This window comes from Capra hircus, chromosome 8, assembly GCF_001704415.2.
Source record: "Capra hircus breed San Clemente chromosome 8, ASM170441v1, whole genome shotgun sequence".
NCBI classification, from domain to species: domain Eukaryota; kingdom Metazoa; phylum Chordata; class Mammalia; order Artiodactyla; family Bovidae; genus Capra; species Capra hircus.
The window spans coordinates 5649112-5673785 of record NC_030815.1 but is presented as its reverse complement, the minus strand read 5'-3'; the positions used below and the strand labels follow the sequence as shown (position 1 = coordinate 5673785).

The following is a 24674-nucleotide window of genomic DNA, read 5'->3' as shown; positions in this document are numbered from 1 at the left end:
GGTTGACTTCCTTTAGGATTGACTGGTTTGATCTCCTTGCTGTCCAAGGGACTCTCAGGAGTTTTCTCCAGCACCATAGTTCTAAAGCACCAATACTACTGTATCTTGCAAACAATGTCTGTGTGTTCTCAGTCATATCTGACTCTTTGCGACCACATGGACTATAGCCCCTCCAGGCTCCTCTGTCCATGGGATTTCCCAGGCAAGAGTACTGGAGTGGGTTGCCATTTCCTCCTCCAGGGGATCTTCCTGACCCGGGGATCGAACCTGCATCTTTTGCATCTCTTGCATTCATAGGTAGATTCTTCCCAGGGCCACCTGGGAAGCCCCTTATAAACAATAAAATCAAGTAATTACTTCAAACATGCAGTGTTTAGATATATATAAAAAGAATTACAAGTACTAAAAAAACAAACCCCATGGATTAAAATACAATATTTTATTTATTTCTCACCTAAAAAACAAGCAACCCAGAATTAAGATATACATAAACTTCTCAAATTTACCCCTAATAAAATTTTGAATATTTATACAATTTCTACAGAAACATACAGTGTATCAAAATCTGCATAAATCAAATTTATAAAATGTGTAGAAATGCATAGTGATATTATCAACTTACAAAGCAAGGATATGGAATTATTTCCAAAACAGCCTGCAGTAGAAAATAGTCATTATGGCAGCAGCTTCTGATGTTTTTTGTGTTTGGTAAGGTTTCTGATTTCAATATATAGAGTCCTTTTTTATAGAGTATCTTAATGAATTGCACAAAATACCCATTTAAAATTTACATGCACAGTTTCTGTGCCACTGTTCTTAGGCCTATGCATAGTTAACAAGGTTATAATCTATTCAACAAGGAAAATGCGACCTACCTGCAAACACATAAGTATTAAACACCAGTTCTCTTAGTTTCTTACTTATGGTTATTTTGCAATTATATAGGCATAGAAATGTATTCCTTTTTAAACATCCCTAGAGATGAATGAAAGCTCAAATGGTTGATCAGAGATCAGGAGCAAAATACAAATTGACGATTCAAAATTATAAATAAAACTCTGTTTAAGATGTTTAACTTTGACTCTCCAAATTTAAGAGCTAAGCTTGGAAGAAGCAAGTTTGTAGGCTTTTCTTTTTAAATAAATGTAGGTGCTCTTTTCTGTTTTCTTTTTTAAGCTTTAGTGAAATATATTTTTCTCTGGTAGTAGTTTGTGAATTCCTTCCATTGATCATGATAACAGGATCAGTCTCTAATTTACTTGCCATTCCCTGCCTCATTAATTTTCTTTTTATTTATTTATTTATTTTTGCCTCTGATGGAGCATTTTAATCTTGTGGGGAATAAGAGACTATTTAGATATATTGACCACTTGCAGTATTTGGTTTTCCTCTTGTAGGTACTATCTATCTCAATAAATGTGTGAATTCAAACAAGTCTTCTCATTGGAAAAATACTAACAGAAATATACTTCCTAAAAAAAAAACAAGAAACACTAGGGAACTAACAGATAATTGAACAGAAAGGAGTTCATATTTGTTCATGAACTGTATTTTTCAATAGACTTTTTTTAAATTTAAAGACTGTGCAGGGAATTTCATGAAGAAATAAATGAAAGGTCCAGTCACCCTTGACTATATAAATTGCACAGCTTAGGTTATAACACATAGTAGTCTTTTAAGGCTTAATCCAACACGGGTTTGGAAATTCTCACCTTGGTTAGAACAAACCTTTGATGTGTTTACAGTGGTGATGTGTTATTTGTGTTACTCTCATTTCAAGGTTTCAAAACTGAAAAACATTAATAGTTTTCTAAAGTGACAGGTAATGGGGAAAAGCCAACCCTCAATGTCAGAGGACATTTTTTCTCAAGTTAGTAGGCCCCCCTCATGCCTTAGGGGTCGGGACTGACAGAGGGCAATGGAATGCCGACAAGTAGAGGAGTTAATGCCACACAAATCTTCCAACTCTGCAGAATAGCTCTGGATGTTCCATCTTGTCATTTCTTTTTTGAGCCATACAGCATTCAATTTCAGAGCAAATGGCAGCAAGTTAATTCAGTCCTCAGACAGGTAACGATTCCATCAATACCATCCTACAAATTGCATTCAAAGCTCCTGAAATAGTATACCAAGAAATGAAAGAGGCACTAAATGTGTTGAAATTCACCTTTCAAAAAAGCAGCATGACCGTGGAGGAAGGCCACCTTGGCTAATAACCTGTGGCAGTGCTTCAAAAAGATGTAAAATTAAATAAAGACACAACAGGTTGATAATCACCAAGTTACATAGGAAAGTCTGGTTACTCCAACCTTTTTTTTTTTCAAGTGTGTTAAAAAAAAAAAAAAATCAAACTGCCTTTCAGACCCCTGAGTGTAATCCCAAAGAAGACAACAATGCTTTTAACTCTGTTCTAAATAAAACAGAGCTAAACGCAAAGATTACCAACATCATCTTAAAACAAAACAAAAAAGATGTAAACATCTACAAAGTTTAAGGTAAAAGCAGTTTTGTAAACAGTAACTGCAGATGATCATGTTATTGTAAAAGTCACAGTTTATCAACATCCTCAGGCTCGCACGGAGCCTCTGGGTTTGGAGCTGTACAGGTGACAACAGTTGCAGCAGGTTTCAGGCGGCTTTCAGTCCTGTATACGTTTACGTGTCAGTAGGTAGGTTACTGATTTCTTTCATTCCTTCTAAACACTATGGATGTTATTTATCTCCCACTTTTGAGTCATTTTGCTGGAGTCGCAGTCGGAGATGAATACTTGATGGAGGACCTCCGAGCGATCCAAGCACTTTCCAGAAGAAATGTGAGTCAGTCTGTGCAGGTTCTGGAAAACACAGGGAAACAGCGTTACACGTGAGCTCTGTGCTATCACTGGCATTAGACAGGTCACCTCCTGGCTTTCGTAAGAAGACAATTCAAGCAAACTGGTCAGGCATGAACCAGCTTCACCCCAGACTCTGGGTTTTTCTTGTCAGTCTTCTACATCCTGTTGTTGTTCAGGCATGATGTACTGCAGGTACCTCCAATTCAACACATGCAAACTTAAATTCATCATCTTCTCCTCCAGACCAGCTCCTCTAGTTCCTATCCAGCTAGTCCAGCTGTCCTGAGCTTAGGATAGCGCAGCTCAGGCTGCGTGCCCGCCTTCCTTCCTTTGAGTCGCCAGCTGAACATGGACATTTGCAGGGCCTTGGGCTTATACCCTTTCCCATCCCCACCACCCTTGTCTTAGTCGAGTCCTTGTCACCCGCCGGAGGTTCAATTCAGCTCTCAGAGTGCAGTCCTCAGACTAGCTAAGATTGGGTCTGTAGGGTCGAAACAATTTCCTAAGAATACAAAGACCCTAACTGCCTTTTCCACTGTATGGACATTTATACAGACAGTGCAAAAGCTATGCTGGGTCAAAGAGCTGGGGCTGTAGCATCAATCAAGGGGTCACATTCTCCATGGCTACAGACTCACAATTAGAAAAAAAGCCAGTTTCATTTGAGAACATCCTTGATGAAGCAGTAAAACGTGTTAGTTTTATTAAGTCTTGACTCTGAGAGACAGTAGGTAAGAATGGCCAGAACATGGGCAGTTGCTGGACTTGAGGGCTGAACGAGCGCCTTTTCTTGTCATGTGACTTGAAAGGACAAATCGCAGGCAGATTACAATTATGCAAACTTGGGGCTGGGGAGAAATTTTACAGAAAATAAAGTGAGCCTGTCACTTCAAGGGGAAAAGAAAAACAATATAAAGCTGACAGTTATTTGTTGCCATTGATAAAATCCAAGTTTTCAAGCAAAAAATTGAGTTTTAGAAAACTTGTATCCATCATCAAGAATGTGACAGCACCGCAAGATTTAAAGACTTTTCTGGTAAAAAGTGGTTATATTTGTGATTTCAGGGGCAGTGTATGATGAAATGTGCCATCATTTGGAAGGTCTGCATGACTTAGTGAGTCGATATTTTCCAAATGAGCTGTGAACGTGTGATGTTACAAAAGATTCACTCAAAGTTTAAGCCAGACAAGTGGGTTTGATGCAACAGAGGATGAAATGCTCACCGACAGGGATTCCAGATCCCACACTGCAAATAACTTTTAAGAAACTCCTGGCACTTCCCTGATGGTACAGTGGATAGGAATCTGCCTGCCAATGCGGGGGATACAGATCCCCTGATCTAGGAAGATCCCATACGTGGCGGAGCAACACCCCCTGGCAACTCCAGAAGCACACCGCAACTCCTGAAGCCCGTGCTCTTGGGTCCGGGAGCCGCAGCGGTTTGAAGCCTGGGCACCTAGAGCCTGTGCTCCGTGCAGCACAGCTAGGGCGGAGCCCCTGCTCACAGCAACTAGAGAGAGCCTGGGCACAGCTATGGAGACCCAGCACAGCTATAAACAAATGAATGAATAAAAAGAAACCATCACCTACACACTTGTGTAGCCCAATTCTCTGAAAAGGCTATTAAATTATCCCTTGTTTTCAAACTGCATGTCTACCCAAGGCTGGATTTTCCTCAGATACTCAACTAGAACAACACCTTGCATCAAACTAAATGCAGAAGCAGAGTGGGAATCCAGAGCTCTTCTATGAAACCAGACACTAAAGGCATTTGTGAAACTATAAAACAGTGCCACTCTTCTCATTGTGGTGGGGAAAATAGCTATTTTTCATTAAAAGTGTTATTTATATTAACATGTAATAGGGTTATGAGTGTTACTTTTACACGAATACGTACATCAATACTCATAACAGTTCTCAGGTTTAATTCCCAATTCAGAAACCCCATGAGCTGCAGGCTGCATAACAAATCTCCCTGGGAGTGTGTCAGCAGCTAGTAAGGATGTAAACGGGTCCAGAGGAGCAGAGTGAGAACTGCTGACTGAACTGGCCTCCTGCTCACCAGTCCAGACTTGACAATGTTTCCAGAATTGTCTTCCTGAAAGTACCCACTGTTTCCTATCACTGTGATCCTCAGCAAAGGTCGGTCACTCCCCAAAGACCATAAAAAGCTCCATGCTCTTTCCCATGGAGAACAACTCAGGGAACCAGAAAACACCCAGCTCCCAGAATTCTCTACACTAAGATGCTATGACTCTGCTCACTCGTCATCGCATTCATCCTCCACGAAAAGTCTCATCACACCTCAAGATTCCGTGCAGTGACACTTCCTACCCGAAACTCCCCAGAAATAAAGCCTCCTATTAATCTCTCTTTCCTATCCTATGGCACTTTATTTCTTTAATAGCTTGTTTTTGTTTCTTATTTATTATTTTTGACTGTGCTGGGTCTTCCTTGCAGGGTGCCAGCTTTCTCTTCTCTAGTTGTGGTGAGCAGGCTTCTCACTGGGGTGGCTTCTCTTGTGGAGCCCGGGCTCTAGGGTGCATGGGGTTCAGCACTTGCTGTGTCTGGGCTCCCAGGCTCTGGAGCGCAGGCTCAGTAGTTGTGGCGCATGGGCTTTGTTGCTCTGTGGCAGTGGGGTCTTCCCGGATCAGGGATCAAACCTGCGTCTCCTGCATTGGCAGGCGGATTCTTTACCACTGAGTCACCAGGGAAGCCCCATTTTGCTTATTTTTATTTCTACATTTTTTCCTTCTCTTCCATTATAGTATGATGGGCTTTAGCTATTTTTTGAAAGGCCCCAGTGAATATTTATTAATAGTAACATCTGATACACAGACTGATATTCGGTGCTGTGTTCTTTAAAATATAGTATCTAAAATACATGCATCCCATTTTTCATCCATTCCTTCTCATACTGTTTTGCATCTGTTAACCTTCTTTTACTAGTTAACTAATATTGTCCTTACTCACCCCTAGGCTTTACTGCTATTATTCATCTTTCTTTGTGGAAATAAATGCTCTGTCCTCTGGGAGTTATAGTAATCGTCTCCTTCCTAACATCAGCAACTGACACAAACTTACCGCTTCTTGGTAATTATCTATGCAACATATATCATTCCCGTAACTGGGAATATTCAGCTAGGCCAATAACATGGTCACTACATGGCAAACAAGTGTTTTCCGGCAGGGAGGGTATGACAACAAATACAAGATGTGTAAAGAAAGTTAAGGGCTGCCAGCTTCTTTCAGTTTGGGGGAGCTTTTTCAACGTTTTGTTTCACAATAAATTGATTTACTTTAGCCAAGTCTAGACTTTGAAAATTATAGAGTACCATTCGAACGTTGGATTCCTCAACTTGGCATACAACACTGAAAATTCACACCTGAAATAGAAACACTGCTCCCACAGAGTCAAATGAAGAACTAAATGTGGCCTTTAAAGCAAGCAACAGGCAACACATATCCTGCGTTTAACAGCCAGCAGGGGAAGCTGTGAAGCCTGGAATCCAACACGTTACCTGTTCATCTCTATCGCCACCTGCTGGACAACAGGCAGCACTATTTTAAAAGTTAATCTAAAAGAACCATTCATTAAAACTATATATACATATGTATATATAAATGAGCCATTCATTAAAATTATATATATTATCATTTAGATTAAAAAGATCAGATTTTGATATCAGAAAAATGGTGATGATTGCCTCAGGGAACCCTGGTTTCCCTATGTGGATAAATGAACAGTGGGTCTGCATGGACCCTGGGTGGTGCCCGTCCATGATGACATTGTACTAGAGAATAAAAGGGGTGCTCTGTTATCAGGAAAATGAGAGGGAAATGCAAGCCAGTGAGAATGCAGATTTTAAGGTTTACATGTCTCAATTCCATATATTAAAATGAAACAGCATATATTTCAGAACTAAGATGCAGAATACCTTGAAGTACTGCCATTCCTTAAATTCATTCAGATTGCAGTGTGTAATCATAACTTTGGATCCATCAGGCCCCTTCGTCAAACACTGGTCGTACTGCATGAGCTGATTGGCTTCATTGATTCGGAAAAGCTATTTAAAAAAGAAAGAAATTCAGGTCTTATAATTACACTCAGTGACTACCCTATCTCTCTATCACATTTCTGTATGTTCAGAACTGCAAGTCCAAAGACAGGAATTACTCATTTTGATGGCAGTGAAGATCGCTTCTATTAGAAGACCGCTTCTAACTATTTAGCCTTTTAGATACAGAATCGGTCGTTAAGATATTAATCACACCAACAGCGTAATGAAATGAAAATGTGGAAACAGACCTGATAATGTATCACCATCTAAATTAGAGACAAGAAAAATACTCACATAGGAAGGGAAGAAAATATGTGGTTGCTGTTCTCAGTCGTGTCTGACTCTTGCCATCCCATGGACTGTAGTTTGCCAGGTTCCTCTGTCCATGGGATTTCCCAGGCAAGAATAATGGAGTGGGTTGCCATTTCCTCCTCCAGGGGATCTTCCCAACCCAGAGACTGAACCCGCGTCTCCTGCATTACAGGCAGATTTTTTACCATCGGAACCACCTGGGAACACGACTGGTAATAGCGTCCCAGCTTCTTGGGGGGAATATGTGGAAAACTGAACAATATCTGAACAAACAAAACTGTTAGGGAGTGAGGCTTACACAATTTTACACTCAAGCAAGAATATATTCTAGTCTCTTATATGAGACACAAATTCTAGTTTGAGGTTGCTTACGTAAAAACCAATACTGCTCGTATCCCCTCATTTAAGCAAATGCTTCAGCACTGTTGGTTTTTCACAGAATGTTTTACTTTATCAAACAATCACAGTTACCAAACTGAAAACCAGGCTAAAGCCTGTGCTGCATCAGCGCGCTGGCTCCCAGCGCATACCAACTGCATCTGGAAGCCTGGAGCCAGCGGCGTACCTGATTCCCGCCCATCCTGTGGCAGGGGCCCAGCTCCACAAAGCCTCCATTGGTTTTCCCCATGCTGTCGATGCAGTACACAGTTTCAAAGCCTCTGATCTGAAAGAAATGAACAAAGGGTCACAGGCCAGTAACGGTTTAGATTCTGATAAGCTCTGGCAGGAGGTCAGAGAACTTTGTCTTGAGGCTGAGGTCCACATGGAGGGTGGGGTATGTGCAGCCTGGTACCTACTGTGCCTGTCAGGCCTCTGGGAACATAGAGCTATAGTCATCTCTCAGACCACTTATGGTCTTTTTTTTTTTCCTACTTATCATATTGATTTGTGAAGCAATTTTGTTACATGCAAAGAGATAGAGAGGGTTTCCTGTTGTTCTTAGATTTATAAGGTTGTTTATACTTGAAAAGTCACTGGTTAGGACTTCCCTGGTGGTACAGTGGCCAGAAGTCCACCTGCCAGTTCTGGGGACACGAGTTTGATCCCTGGTCCGGGAAGACTCCACATACTGAGAAGCAACTAGGCCGTGCTCCGCCAGAAGAGAAGCCCCTGCAATGGGAAGCCCGTGCACCACAGCCAGCGCGTAGCCCCCACGGGCTGCAGCTGGAGGAAAGCCCGTGCAGCAGCCAAGACCCAGCCCAGCCCCAAACCAATAACAATGGTAACAATTAATTAATGTAAAAAAGCCACCGGTTGGATAGCGTGAAACCACTTATGGTCTGAAAGTCAACACTGGAAGGGGCTCATTTCAATGAAGGACCTTGGCCTATACATTTCGATAAAAGACAACAGAAGAAAGAATTTAAAAATACCATGAGTACCATTTCAGATTCATGAGAAGCAGAGCGAAGGGACCTGACTACAGTGGTCACAGACACTGGCCCTAAGTATCTAGACCATCAGTGAACCTGGGAAGTAAGGCTCCCACTCCTGACAGCTGTATCCAGGGGCTGGGGTTCATGGAGGGGCAGAGGGGTAGCTGTGACCAGCAGGCCGGGCAGTGAGGCTCCTCTCTGACTAGGGACGTTGTAAGTAATAATAAATAACGTGTGTGCTCAATCGTGTCCGATTCCTTGCGACCCCATGGACTGTAGCCCACCAGGCTCCTCTGTCCATGGGATTCTCCAGGCAAGAATACTGGAGTGGGTTGCCATTTCCTTCTCCAGGGTATATTTCCCACCCAGGGATCAAACCTGGGTTTCTGGCATCTCTAGCTTTGGCAGGTGGATTCTTTACCATTGAGTCAAATGGGGGGAGTCAAGCTATAGCTGACAAATTAAATAATACAGACCACCTATGGAAAAACTGTATATATTGTAAGTACGTGGCAAACATGTGCTTCCATCTCTGGAATGCATATTTTGTTCAAAAACAATCTTCTCCCATTTTGGAAATACTACTACAGATTTATAATTTGACTAGAGGTCACCATTGGCGTCTGTTGGCAGCTGGATGTGCTTGTCGGGGCTCTGGGACAGAGGTCTGGGTTAAAGGTGGACATCTGAGAGCCATCAATGTGTGAAGAGTGGGCTCTGAATCCTCTACTGGGCAAGCTCACCAAGAGAATTCATCCCTTCCACACAGAAGGCTCTAGGCTAGTGAGGAATTCTCGAGAGCAAAAGATAACCAGACCAAAATGCAGTCTGGGCTTTCAGGGGCTCTGGTCCAGCTGGGAGTTAAACACAGCTCATCCAAATAGAAGACGGAAATACGGGACAGAGAACTGTTAGGATAGAGGAGCAGAGAGAGATCGAGCACATCCTGCTACCCAAACTACTGACCTCTTACCAAAAAGTGCAGGGCACTTTGCTCTACCTGCTTCTCTAAGCGTGGGGCTCCTCAGGGACAGATCTAGCCTCTTACCTCTGCATTCTTCCCGCTCAGTCCCACGAAACGTCCTGTGGGCTCCAAATACACGTCACAGCCTTAGATCTACATGTAGCCTCCTTTCTGGGCCCAAGGTCTCCTGGACAGCCCAGTGGGGTGTCTACCAGGCCATGTGTGCCCTCTTGACCCCTCCCCATGCACCCTCACTGGCAACTTCCTCATCGTGGCTGACACCCAATTTGTTGGGCAAATATCGGGTTTGGCCAAAAAGTTCATTCGGGTTTCTGTGACATTGCATGGAAAACCCAAACGAACTTTTCGGCCAACCCAATAAAACCAAACTAGCTGTCTGCCTGGCCCACACCCTCCACTCACTTGCCTTGTTTTCCACCAAACTTCCCCGCCTCAAATTCTTCTCTCTTCCCCAACATTTCCATCTCGCTCTGCTTTCTCCTGAGCTCAGTCTCCAAACACACACATGACCACCCAGCTGACACTTACTTCTCCCCAGTCGACATTTTTGGGCGGCAGAGGGTAGTGTGAGGTGATGTCATAAGCTATTTCTTCCATGAACCATTTGAAACTCTTACAGTTGTGATCTTCTCGAAACTTCTTCAGCTCTGATATATCCCCATATGCTAAGGCCTTCGATTCAGGGCGACTGGCATAGAAGTAGTCTTTGTACTCATCCCACCAGACCTCCACAACTCTAACATAATTCTGGGGAAAAAAAAATTAACATTATTATAAAAAAATAAAAATATCTGTACTATCATAAACAGTCTCTTCCTGACATATGAAATATGACAAACTTGTTTCAAGAGGACTGTATATTTAATTAAGTGTGTGCAAGTGAGCTCATGACCCTGACACGTCACTGTCATGAGTATTCAGCCAAAGAGTGGTGGACACAGAATCTGGTGTCATGGTGCTGAAGGTCACGTGTGTGTGCGTGCTCAGTTGTGTTTGATTCTTTGTGACCCCTTGGACAGTAGCCCACCAGGCTCCTCTATCCATGAGATTCTCCAGGAAAGAACACTGGAGTGGGCTGCCATTTCCTTCTCCAGGGGATCTTCCTGTCTTAGGGATTAAACCTGAGTTTCCTGCATTGGCAGGCAGGTTCTTTACCACTGCACCACCTGGGAAGCCCTAAAAAGGTTACACAGTCTAAGATAATATGTTCTCTCCTGCTGATGAAGTTGAGTGAAGAAAGGGTTCGTGAGAAGCTGGCTGGAACCACCCCCAGCCCCTCACCCTGTCCCCTGCTCCTGCCCAGAACAATCTCCTCTCTGAGCACCACACTGTTGGCACGTGCAGAAACCACAGGGATAAACAACAGCTCTGCTCACTCAGACACATTCCTGCAGGCGCCTCTGCCCATCTGGTAACAATATATATACCTGAACCACTTCACTGTAGCCCAGAATTAAGCGGATATTTCCCCCTCCCAATGCCCCAGTGGTGTATCCTGAAAAGCAACCAAAGAACAATCAAGTAAGCTGGCATGTGATAACTAAGACCTAGCTTCCTAACGCAGGTGTGAATGGAAGCGATGGATATAGTACAGACCCAGCGAGGTCCTCGCACTTGGACATCAGCTGGCAGTAAACTTTATAAAGGACTTGGGAGTCCGTCTTTTCGGCTGGGTGGCCACAATGTTTCTGCTGCTACTGCTCATCTCTGCTGCTGCAGTGAGAAAGCAGCACAGGCAACATGCAAAGCGACAGCAAACCTCGGCTCCAACACAACTTTACTCACGGAAAGGGGCTGCATTGGGCCCGCTGGCCAGGGTGACTGACCATTCTATATCAGGAGTGCGAACACCTAGTATTCAGATTAAACGTTTTCTTAGCTACAAGGTAACTATCAAAGGGTGAATGCCTGGCCACGGGCCTGTTGCTGCAAATGCCTGTGGGCTCAAGAAGTTCTAAGTGGCAGTCTCCTACAAGAGCACAACATTATTGCTAAATATTTTTAATTTTTGCAAATGCATCCAAAGTTAGACACAGTCCGTGTCTTCTAGGTACTCATGAACATGAAGAATTCAGGCCATATGTATAAAGGTTACAGTAACAAAAAGGAGGAGCATTTAATTATTTGGGATGGGGGACAGGGCTGGCTTGGTTTGAATGAGTGGTTAGTGAGTTGGGGTCGGGACTTGCAGCAAAGGGCAACACAGCTATGTGACAAACCATGGTGTGTGTGGAGCCCTGAAGGAGGTCTGTTACCACCTCTGGATGCAGGATTCACTGAGAGAAAAGCTGCCTCCATTTCTCCATTTAAAGTGAAAAGCGTGTTAGTCGCTCCAGTCATGTCTGACTCTGCGACCCCAAAGACTGTAGCCCGCCAGGCTCCTCTGTCCATGGGATTTCCCAGGCAAGAATACTGGAGTGGGGTGCCATTTCCTTCTCCAGGGGACCTTTCCGACCCAGGGACCGAACCTGCATCTCCTACACTGCAGGCAGACTCTCTACTGTCTGAGCTACCAGGGAAACTCCTTCGGATAATTACGAAGTGAATCTGTGTGAAGCATTTGGAATTTGTACACACTCAGCTCTCACAAAGTGCCAGCTCTCAGTGACATCAGTGTTTGTTTTTAGGGACTTTGCATGTCAACTCTCAGCTGACAGCCATCTGCATAGAAGGGTCTATGCAGGCAGCAGACATCAGATTCAGTTTCCAAGGGAATAACCCTGACGGGGAGTGGAGATGGCCTGAGGGGTGGGACGGAGTGGAGAGGGATGAAGGAGGGGGGTGGGTGAGCACCCATGGGAGGCCTGAGGGCCTTTGTTGGGCAAGGAGAGACTGGAACCAGGGGGCGGTGCGGGAGGCGGGAGGTGGTGAGGAGACCACCTGCCTTCTCATCTTACCTCGTGGGCTCAGGGGTCACAGAAAAAGGAGCCATCTCCAAGGAAAAGTTAATGGCTCAGCTCTGACAATGCTGAGTCGGAAATGTCTGAGGACCACCTAAGACGAGAGTTCTAGGGAATTCCCTGGTGGACCAGTGGTTAGGGCCCTGCGCTTTCACTGTTCGATCTCTGGTTGGGGAGCTAAGACCTCATAAGCCGTGCAGTGCGGTAAAAAAAAAAAAAAAAAAAAAATTAAAAGAAAAGGAAGGTTCTGGGCAACAGCTGATATGAGAGGTCTGCAGTTCAGAGAAGACCGCTGGCTGGAGAAACAGCTCTGGAGGCGGAGGGGACACACAGAAGCAGAGGACGGAGGTGCTGGCGATGGCTGCACTTGCTGGGCTTTGAGAAGACCCACGGCTAACCTGACAGTCACGGGTGTTGCCCTCTCATCTCTTTCTGTTCCTCGTAGCACAGGCTTTTCTGAACTGACCTGATGTCATGAATTTTTGGTGACTATGGGGCTGATTCCAAGGGCAGATTCTCTTCCTGCGAGGCCGTTGGGCCTGGTGTTAAATGGGATCTCTGTCTAAAAAGGCTCCATGGTGGTCATTTTGAAGATAATCTGGCTGGTCAGAGGGCTGTGCTGGTTCTTATAGCCTCGTTTCTCCTTCAGTTATCTGTTCCCTTTGGGGAACAGTCCTGAGTTGCAGCTGTGGCCAGAAATAGACTTCCTTCTGCTTTTGACTTGGTTAAAGGCTCCGGAAGATGAAGGGCACCAGTCATATGCTCTTAGAGTATGGCAGCCACACGGCTCCTATGTTGCTCCATCAAGGAGTAAGGCCATGGGCCTGCCAGCAGCAGGGCCTGTAGACTCTAGGATGAAACTCTCCTGGTTTGTCCCTCGTTTGGGGGACAAAAGATACTAAACTATTTTTTAAAATTTTTTTACTGTTATTTTTTAAATTTTTAATTCTGTATTGGGGTATAGCCTATTGACAATGTTGGGACAGTCAACAGAGAGGGCACTCACCCATACAAAAGATACTGAACTTTTACAAGCACTGTTCAAAACTCTGATTTTGTTTACTACACAAACTCCTATTATAATCACTTTACTTTTTAAAAACCAGATAAGAACAGTATTTTACTGATGTGTGAATAATACAAACTGGTATTTTCTTTCCAACTATTTTCCTACAGTGTTGCTGCTGCTGCTGCTAAGTCGCTTCAGTCGTGTCCGACTCTGTGCTACCCCACAGACAGCAGCCCACCAGGCTCCGCCGTCTCTGGGATTCTCCAGGCAAGAACACTGGAGTGGGTTGCCATTTCCTTCTCCAATGCGTGAAAGGGAAAAGTGAAAGTGAAGTCGCTCAGTCATGTCCAACTCTTCGCAACCCCGTGGACTGCAGCCTTCCAGGCTCCTCTGTCCATGGGATTCTCCATGCAAGAGTACTGGAGTGGGTTGCCAGCTTTTACAAATTAATCTGAGGTATCTTCACAGAAAACACTCGATATAGGAATGATAATCAGAGTAGGATACAAGGAATAATCTTAAACAGAAGTTTCACAAATAAATCCAGCCTAAGTTAAAAGTGACACCCAGCATGACAGCTTCAAAGGTGTCACCCAGCCATCAGGTTGACACTCAGTGGCCATGTGGCACACATGCGTCAGCTCCCAGCCTCCCCACTTTTAACCAAAAGACTCACCTTTAGGGTAGGAGAAGACCCGACATAGACGGGTGGGGGGTTCCCCTGCCAGCCCTCAAGACGGTAGATGTGCCCAACACGGGAACAAGGGACAAACAGCAACTTGCCTCCACATTGCCAGATCTGTCAGGAAAGACACACGTGCAGCTGTTTCAAATGCAAGCTCTGTCTTGTGAAACCTAAACTAGACACAGTGTCCACAGGGAATTTATACACCAAACAGATCCTGCAATGACTTCCTGTTTCTCGAGCTCACATACTAACAAAGAGGCTGCTGGGGAACACAGGTGTGCCCGGGACCCAGGACCCCTTCCTGAGCTCCTGCAGCACCCGAGACCTGCAGAGCCACACAGACATCCCAGTCCTCACACCCTTGTAACCCCCCTCCCGCTCCACCAGCTAACATGTCTCCCATGGGGGAGTGTTCTGATCAACGCCTCACCAGCTCCTGCACCTCTGCTCCCCTCTCCGATCACCCCCCTATTTATTACAGCAGGAGATTATGCTGCTGAAGGGCAGCTGGGGGTCATGCCCTCCCCCTCAGCCCCTCTGATGGTTTCCACTGCCTGCTGGATTAGTAACAGTGGAACAGCACTGGAGGCTCCTCACTGCCGCCTAATATCCCTGTCCACATGGTCTCCCCTTCATCTCTGTCTGATTCACGCATTCAGCTTCTGCCAGCGTTCCGGTCTCCTCAACTCTCACATCTCCTGTCCTGTGTCTTTTCCCATTCTACCTGCTTAGAAGCGTCCCCCAACCAATCTCAAGGCCATCTTCCTAGTTCTGTCTTGAACACTTCCTCTAGCAGGATCCCACCAACTGCTCCTTCATCACACCAGCTGAATGTGGGTCCACCTTCTGATTCTGTTATGAGTTTAAGTAGAATTCCCATCTCTTATGACTGTAAGTTCCTTGACAGCGGGGACTGGGTTTCTCCTCTCATCCCTCACGGGGCTGAGCTCCAGACATTCAAGACAAGTTGAACAATTATCTATTCAACTCAAACTGGATCACTGTTCTCTCCCCTTCTTTCGGGAAGAGGTGGGGAGCTGCAGCTCCCGTGTCAGTGTGAAAACCCCAGTCCCTGCTGGGCTCTGCCTCTGTCCTGAAGCATCCTGTCCTACAGGGATGAAAGGCAGCTTCAGCAGTGGATGGGCAAATGGGACCCCAACAACTGCTGATTCCCACAGGGGCTCTGATAACAAAAGGCTCCAGTATGGAAAGCCTTTGGGGGAGGGGTGGGGGATGGGAGAGGAGGTATTTTTACTCTGAAGCTTGCTGACCTCCGTTTTTAGCTGAGCCATGTACATATGTAGTCGGAGCTTGCATTTTGCCTTATTTTTTCCCAAAAGGCAAGTATGTTTGTTAGTCATTCCTTATAATTTAGAGAAATGCATTAAACAGTACTCCCCTCCCCCCCCAACACACACAACCTGAAAGAAACCAGCCTTATCAGATAGTCACAACAATCAGTAGTAACTTCTTGGGAAAACTGCAGTTGTTTAAATGAAATGTTACCTTGTATGAGATCTCAAAGTTTTCACCACCCCAAATCTGGAGGCCTGGATCGTAGAGACCCAGCTCAAAGAAGAAGTCTCTTTCGATGGCGAATAACCCTCCAGCCATGGCTGGGGACCTAAGGGAAAGAAATGCTGAAACAACTTTGAAAGACAAACGCCCAAGACCCCTTCAACCACAGACAACAAAGCTTTTTGGAATACAGTTAAATAATGCACAGAAGAGACAAAACTGATGGCCAAACATTAAGAAATTATAAAGCCTTCACCAAGCCATTCTGTTCATAATTTCTTATGAATTCTCTACAATTTTTAACTGAAATGGTATTATATATTTCATTACAAATCAGAGCATTACATCATTTCACCATTAGAGGGCATCTTGGTTCCTTGGTTGACTTAAAAATAAAGCCTTGTGAGTTAAAACAGAATTTTCGCTTTCACTCCTCAAAAGGACTGAGCCAGAAGCCGTGGTTGGCTAAATGTTCCCGTAATGATTTATGAGTCATTCTAAGATGAGTGAAACCATACACCATGAAAGTAGTATCTCATTTTTTAAATTTTATAGCTCAGGGGTTTGCCAAATAAGGGTGTAGCTCGTGGGAGCACAGCCTGGGTTCATTGTGAGTTTGCGAATGAGGCACAGAAGTGACCCAGGAGAATGAGACATGGTTATTTACTGTGCCAGCATGCAGGGATGCCAGAGGGTGACTCCTGCGCCTTCCTGAGTGCGATGCTGAGCTGGGTACCTTCTAGGCACAAGAGGGGAAAAAAAAAGACTTGGTAGCTTTCTATGGTGAGCCCCTCCCACCATCAGAAGTTAGAGAAGAATAGTTTTCATCCTGTTCTCCCGGGAACAAAGGATTATCGCTGCATACGATTCTTAGGTAGGTCCCTCCATTGGAGCCTCTTCATCAGCATACCTGATATCAATCTATCGCCAATTCCCCTTGACTCCACCGTCAACTCACACAGTGAGTTCACACGGTGAACCCACTTCTTCCCAGCCTCACGGCTGGCCATCCTAGCCCACGGACAGAACCCTGACGGTGTCCTCTTTCCTGACCCACTGGAGCCCCATCAGGCAGCTGGGTAGCGCCGCCTGCTCCGCCGACCCCCTCCTGCCCCAGGGCCCAGTCTCCTGACCCGAACTCCCTTCCTGTTGCTCCACAGGGCTGGCTCCTCATCCCTCAGGACTCGGCCTCAGGAACACTTTCTGGGCTTTCCTTCTCACCATTTGTCGTACTTGCTCCTCCAGAGTCATTCGTGTAGTGAACTGCTTAATTTCTGTCTCGTCTGCTGCGTGTTCAGTGCCACGAGGGAACACAGCTCATTAAAGGGAAATGTCATCACGTCAGGGGAAAGTCATCCTCTCAAAAGGCTTTTCTTCTCAAAGTACACGGCTGAACTCCCTAAATAGCACTGGTGCATTTTCGGTTGTATTTTCACACCACGTTTATTTAACTGTCATTTAACATTATTATGACTATGCCCTTTTGATCTTTAAACATATTCCCAGTTATCTCAGTACATATTTGAAAAATGTATCTTAATGTGAAAGCCAGTGAGTTATTTAAAGGGAAAACTTCCTTAAATTTTTCTAGCACATTTTAAAAAATTATCTTTACTAGCCCATGGGTTTGGTGGGAATACACCTGTGGTCACCACCCCTTATTTTTTCTCTCCCAGAATTATTTGTGAGTCAGGTTAAATAGATCAGCGGCAGGCTCTTGGACAATTTTTGAAAAAAAAAAACAAAAAACAAAAAAACAAACAAAAAAAACCCTCAAACAGAAATTTGGAAAATGTCACATAAAGCTGAAAGGTTGTATAATTTCCTTCTGTTTGCCATTTCAGTATCCTGGTATCATGACATGCCCAGACCCCACCAGCTTTTTGCATGACATCAGACGCTGTCCCCAAACTGAGTTCGAGCATCATCAGTAGCGCAACAGGAAGAGAGAGACCAAAAGCAGAACCATAAGATCAAAAAAATAAAATTAGACACATTTAGAAACCTACACTAGCATTTAACTAAACAATTCATTTGGGGCCACTCTTTAAAAGATGGTAAAAATGTTCTAGTAAGAAGACCAAAAAAGAGAGAAGAGCATAAATTTTTCTATTTGAAGAGGCACAAGAAAGGAGAAAGGAAGATTCTGGAATAACATCTCCTTTTAATCAAATGCTCTTCTGAGAATGAAGTCATAAAGGAATTCTATGTAACATTTCCCAAAGTCATGTATTTTTATTCATCAAATTTAACTGGCATAAAATTATTACTTAAGAGCATATGAAACAAAAGAAAGAAAAAAAAAATCTTGTTACTGCCTTTTGTTGTTAATACTACCCTCCAAGGCATCAACGTAGATAACAAAACTTGGATGGTAAGTAAAATTTACACATTTTAAACTTATAGAATGACATTATTGTCAAAAGAACAAAATTTCATGTCTAGTCCACTTTCCCAGGTGGGCTCAGTGGTAAAGAACCTTCCTGCCAGTGCAGAAGACATGGGTTCGCTTCCTGGGTCGGGAAGATCCCTGGAGGAGGAAATAGCAACCTATTTCAGTATTCTTGCCTGGGGAATCCCACGGACAGTGGAGTCTGGCGGGCTACAGTCCATGGGGTCGAAAAGAGTCAGCCATGACTTAGCGACTAAACAAAATAACAAACAAAAACCTACTAGGAGAAGACTGCAAAGCTTGTCTTGTTTTTCCCCTGTATTTGGAACTGATACCATAAAACAGGCCCACCCTCCAAGTCTGCCCCCAAATCGAGCTTGCTTTTAAGAAGAAAGCAACCACAAAGATGAAAGGGTGAATTTAAACCCCCGAAACAGCACAAAGAAAGAAATCTTTTCAGAGTCTGAGACAGCATCTACAGTGTTAATAATATATATATATATATATATTTATATATATATATATATATATTTAGCTTGGCAAGAGGTTAATAGGTTAGCAGCGACTGGAGAAAAGAAAAAAAGGTAAGTGATTTAGTGATTACCGATATGGTTCAGTTTTTGTCTTTCTCAGTCTCTTCTCTCGGGGGGTCAGAGGCACCCGTTTCCAGAGCATACTCCAGTCCCATGCTCCTCGGGCATACCCATCTTCGTCACCACCCCCTTGGGGCACAATCTCATATGTGTTGCCATTTATGACATCTATGAGCGGCACAGTGCAAATGGTTCTGTGTTGTGTTGTTGATGGATGGCAGCAAAGATGAAATGCAAGGGCGTGTGGGGACCCACGTGTTTACACCAGGACATGGGGAAGGAAGAAAAAAAAGTACTTAGAGAGAAACATTCCACGTTAAAAAGAGAAAGTAGTGAGCTTTACCGATAAGGTTCAGTTTTATGTTTTCTTTTGGCCTTTTCCTTGTGACTCAGGGGGATTCGCTTCCATAGCAAACTCCAGTCCCAGGCCCCTCTGGCAAAACCATCTTCATCCCCACCTTGCTGAGGCTCAATGGAATAGTCATTCCCATCTATGTAATCTATTAGAGGCACAGTGCATGTGGTTCTGAAACATTTACAGAAAATGAAAAAGCGTTTAAGAAACCCAACACTTAGTAGTTGAGCAAGTCTAACTGTCTTATCTCTTGTTATTCTGGGTTGCTCTATTTTTTCCCCCACTAAGGGAACTTAGGACTTCTCTAATGGCTCAGACAGTAAAGAATCTCCCTGCAATGCAGGAAATGCAGGTTCGATCCCTGGATCAGGAAGACCCCCTCAGAAGGGAATGGCAACCCACTCCAGTATTCTTGCCTGGAGGATCCCGCGGACAGAGGAGCCTGGAAGGCGATAGTCCATGGGGCTGCAAAACAGTCAGACACAATTTAGCAACTAAGCAGCAGCAGGGGACATTAATATCTAACGGCAGATCGACGTGAACGGACGCCTTGAAAAGTCAAGGAGGCTGTTTTCATAAGAGAAGGGGAGAGGGGACGTCCCTGGGCTCACAGACAAATGTTAGGGACAAAGAGCCGTATCCTTGAACTTAGCAGCATGTCCTCATTTTCACTCTGGTCCTACAGGCTCGCTCTCTTGGTAACTTCACATTATTTACCAGGTTTTCCTGCCCATTTTTCCCTCCTTGCTCCTCTATTCAAAATCAGTGTGTGCATGTGTGTGACTTCCCTGGTGGTCCTGTGGTTAAGGGGTGTGTGTGTGTGTGTGTGTGTGTGTCTGTGGTTAAGGGGTGTGTGTGTGTGTGTGTGTGTGTGTGTGTGACTTCCCTCGTAGTCCTGTGGTTAAGACTTCAGCTCCCAATGCAGGGAGCACGGGTTCGATCCTTGTTGGGGAACTATCAGGAAATTAAGAGCCCTCCTGCCTCATAAGGCCTGGCCTAAGACAAAAAGCAAATATAAATAAATAAAGATTACAGTTTGTTTTCTTTTTTTAAATGAGTGTGTGTGTGCGTAGAAAGATAATACTTGCTACACTTCCAGCAGTGCTCCCAGCTCTTTGCTGCTTTTTACTTCTTTGGAAGAAGTTATTATGAAAATCTGTTTCTGTACATTTACTTGATCTTCTATCCTACTTCTTTTATTGCAAAAAATTAGCTTTTATCACACACACAAAAACCACAAAAATCCCTAAAAACCTGCTGAATAGCATAAATAGTGGCCTGAGAATTTGGAGCAAAAAACAATACCTTTTATCTGGGCTTCATAAAACTGCTAGTGCTATATGACTAATCAGGTATAGTGCCAACTCTGCTAAGATAATTGCTACACTGCTTGTTCTGGTGTTCGTTTCATCAGAAAGGGTTTTAAAAGGCAGCTCCTAAAATGGAGATTACAGTTTTTCACAACCACGGTTAAGGTACGTTTTAGATGTTTAGAAACCAAGGAGAAGGGGAAAATCCTTGGGGGTCAGGATTTCAACACAGGGGCTTTATTCCCACCTGTGGACTCCTGCGCGCCAGTCGAGAGGCCAGTGGAATGACCTCACTCACCCTGCCCACATCCCAGAGGACTGCCCACTCTCATCAGGAGAGAGGAAGGCTAGCTATCTCTCCTCATGAGAGTCTTGTGATTCTCGGATTTCTAAGTATGCAGTGGAAGGTGTCCCAGAGGGCTCTCAGCTGGATTCTTTACAAACTGTCCGAGTTGGGGCAAATTCATGAATTTCTCTCAGTATCGGCATCCTCTTTAGCTAAAGGGAGGTAATAATATCTATTTTGCAGGGTTGCAGTGAGGATAGAATCAGGCAGCACGTAGAGATCACTGTTGATAGATCCTGGGATGATACAGTCCTCTGAAAGGTCTTCCTCTGACTCAGGCCACAGACACAGGGACATGTCTTATTTCCTTCTTAAAATTGTCATTTTAATTAACTATTTGTTTCTGGCTGCTGTGGGATCTTAGTTCCCTGACCAGGGATAGAACCCACGTACCCAGCATTAGAAGTATGCAGTCTTAACCACTAGACTGCCAGAGAAGTCCCCCTTTATTTTTTCTAGATTCTGAAATAGTAAGGATTCTGGACTAAAAGCAGGGAAGGCTTTGGGAACCAGAAGACTGGTACTGCTGTCAACAGTTTCAGATCCGCTGTAAACTGAACAGTGATCACCACGTTCCCATGGGACAGCTGTCCACTTCTAAACTTTAAAGGTCATGTGGAAATCCAAGGCTTTGACACAGATGACAGCTAGCCCATACTATGTAAAATAATGATTTCCAAGGTCATACAAAAACCAATAGGCATAATTTCAAAGCATGCTCCTTCAAGTCTTCAGAATGTTACCACAGTGTGGAGGGGGCAGTTAACATTACTCATAGAGCAAGCTTGTGGAGCTGGAGGAAGTCTCTTTACTGACCCAACCATAAGGAGATTCTAAGTGAGATATGCTGGGCTTATTCCAAATGTCTAACTGCCTGCATTTGAATCAGTCCCACGTTTTCACCAAGCTCCACTCAGGGAAACAACTAGCTAAAAAATAATACTCAACACGCAACTTGATACACTGAATGGAAATGAAATCAGGATGGGAATATTATTTGTCCTTCTAGGATGAGGTTTACTTTTCAACCAGGAAAGGAAATAAAAGCAAGGTAATGTTACCTGTCCTTAGATATGGGAGCTACAAGCGGCGCATACCAGTTAACCGCCACCTCACAGTGGGCATCGAGGTATATTAAAACCTTAAAAAAAAGAGGCAGGATGAAAAAAAACTCACCTACAGGACATCATCTATCACATACAATTTTAAACTAGATGCTAAGATAAACTGGCCATAGAGTCAATTTTGATATTTGTCTGGTTAAGATAGCATTTTCATTTCAATTAAAAAAAATTAAAGTGGTACCTAAAAATGTACATGATCTTTTAGTTACAAAATCCAAAACAGACACAAAAAATATTGAATGTTTCCTACCTGTCCAAGTTTGGCCTTCTGGGCACCGATACTTCGTGCCTGAATTAAACCTTCTCTTCTCTCATTTCGAAATACCTTGACTAGGCCATTCCACAGTTTAATATAGTCATCCAGTTTTTCTTTTAAGTGTTCTATGAATAAAAAACTCAGTCAATATTATACATTATATTTGTGGTTATAAACCAGTTAAGCTATCATTTTTCTCAGGAAAAAAGGATAGGCACCAGGTCAGTAATTTTACACAGAAGCATGCTCAATGTTAATGTATAGAGAAGCAAGGTGAAGTGTATTATTAAAGTTAAAATTCTGAGCTTAATACACCTATGGAGAACTATTACTAGCCTGAGAACGATCAAAACTGTCTAAACATACAGAACAAATAACAACTATGCCAACTGACATGAAAACTGAAAACAATTCAAATGTTAATGTTCTATCTAGAAACTTTCAGGCACAATAGTTCTTTGGCTTTTGGCAGAAGCAATGGTTCAGGATTTCTGAAGATGCACTGTCTATGGCTAACATTACACAGCCCCTTGGAACCCACATGGGGTATAGGTTAACATTTGTTTCTGAGCCATCCCCCCCCTACAATCAGTGATGACAGGAGTAGTCTTGATGTGATGATCAATATAGTTCCCATCAAGCTGGCAAATAACAACAACAACAAAAAATCCTATCTTCTCTGTATTTTAAGCATCAACACATGTGTGCATGTGTGTGCACTAAGTCGCTTCAGTCATGTCTGGCTTTGCAACCCTATAAACTGTAGCCCACCAGGCTCCTCTCTCCATGAGATTTTCCAGGCAAGAATACTGGAGTGGGTTGCCATTCCCTTCTCCAGGGGATCTTCTGGACCCAGAGACTGAACCTGTGTCTCTGTCTCCTTCATTAGCCAGCAGGTTCTTTACCACGAACGCCACCTGGGAAGCCCCCAACAAGTGTGTATGTGTAAATGTTTATTTATAAATATTTATTTATATGTTATAAATTTATGCATTTATATTTAATTTATAAATATTTATAAATTTATAAATAAATATTTACACATTTATCTAATAAATACATATATCATTTACATATGTATGGATGTATATATGGGCTTCCCTAGTGGCTCAATAGTAAAGAATCCACCCGCAGTGCAGGAGACACAAGAGACACGGGTTCAATCCCTGGGTGGGGAAGATCCCCTGGAGAAGGAAATGGCTACCCACTCTTGTATTTTTGCTTGGAGAATTCCATGGACAGAGAAGCCTGACAGGCCACAGTCCATAAAGTCACAAAGAGTTGGATACAACTGAAACTAAAGCAACTGAGCATGCACTCACACAAGTATGCATATGAAAAGAAAAGTGAAAGTGAAAGTCATATCTGACTCTTTGTGACCCCATGGACTATACAAGCCATGGAATTCTCCAGGCCAGAATACTGGAGTGGGTAGCCTTTCCCTTCTCCAGGGGGATCTTCCTAACCCAGGGATTGAACCCAGGTCTCTCCCATTGCAGGCAGATTCTTTACCAGCTGAACCAGAGGGAAGATCAAGAATACTGGAGTGGGTAGCCAATCCCTTCTCCAGGGGATCTTCCAGACCCAAGAATCGAACTGGGGTCTCCTGCATTGCAGGTGGATTCTTTACCAACTGAGCTATCAGGAAAGCCCTATATATTTATACACACACACACACACACACACACACACACACACACACACACAATGTTTGCACCTTGGTAGAGAAAATTTGGGGTTACCAAAAAAAGATACATTTGTTAAACTTTCCATCTTGGCTTCGGAGCTGCAACAGAATGGTTTTTGTTTGTATCTCTATGAGCCTATGAAACTGGTTCATCAGAGCCACAACTAATTCCTGGATTCTTAAAGACTTTTCTTGAGTCACAAAAGTTCTTTTTAAGCTGTTTAAAATTTTAGCCCACTAATACAAAAACAAGGCAAAAAACAGCTGTATTTAGTGATGAGCTAGTGGTTAACGGGCAAATCAAGCTGTACACTTAATACTTCACTCATTTTTAAGGAGCTTATAATTAGCAAGACACCCACACATGAGTATTCAAAATTGAGAAGAAAAAATTTTCCTTTCTCTATTTTGGCAACCAGTTTTAATGAGAATTATAAATAAAATTCTCATGCTGAGTTGCAATTTTTCCCCAGAAAGTCTTGGTAATTTTCCCTTCAATAAAAGGTTTTTTGTTTTGTTTTGTTTTTAAAGCTCTTTACCTTTTTTTTTTTTTTTTTTAGTTCAATACAGCCCTAAGTTGGCTTTTTTCTAAAGCACTTCTGAATTGCATTAGGTATTTTCACATATGTTATCTAGATAAATCTAAATAAATAGTTATAGTCAGAAACCTGTTTCTGTTCTTTAAATCTATTTCCAAGTAAGATAACTTGGCTGCCATAGGGTCTCATGGACGCCAACACCAAGGTGGAGGGATCCTGGTCCCAAACAGGAAACATCTCTCCTGAGGGGTGATCATCCTGACCAGCCTGGGACCACTGCTGGGCCACGTCACTTGCTGTGACCAATAAGAGGCGGGAGGAAATGATGCGTAGTTGTGAGCGGAAGTGCTCTTCCAGCCTCCTTTGCTAAGCCCTGCGAGGACGCGTGG

General features: G+C 43.6%; 1 protein-coding gene across 2 annotated transcripts in view; it reads right to left on the bottom strand.

Moving 5' to 3' along the window:
- GALNT7 (polypeptide N-acetylgalactosaminyltransferase 7) overlaps positions 425-24674 on the bottom strand; it is a 133827-nt gene continuing 109577 nt past the window's right edge. The window contains exons 4-12 of one of the 2 annotated variants that reach the window (XM_018051815.1): positions 22054-22184; positions 21741-21820; positions 19012-19194; positions 15672-15789; positions 14154-14276; positions 10097-10315; positions 7773-7871; positions 6773-6901; positions 425-2833 (exon numbers count right to left, since the gene is read on the bottom strand). In XM_018051815.1, coding sequence (XP_017907304.1) covers positions 2696-2833; positions 6773-6901; positions 7773-7871; positions 10097-10315; positions 14154-14276; positions 15672-15789; positions 19012-19194; positions 21741-21820; positions 22054-22184 — 1220 coding nt within the window. In that variant the 3' untranslated portion in view covers positions 425-2695. Of the gene's footprint in view, positions 2834-6772; positions 6902-7772; positions 7872-10096; positions 10316-14153; positions 14277-15671; positions 15790-18679; positions 18863-19011; positions 19195-21740; positions 21821-22053; positions 22185-24674 lie in introns of both variants that reach the window. The other variant, XM_018051814.1, reaches the window with a different exon arrangement.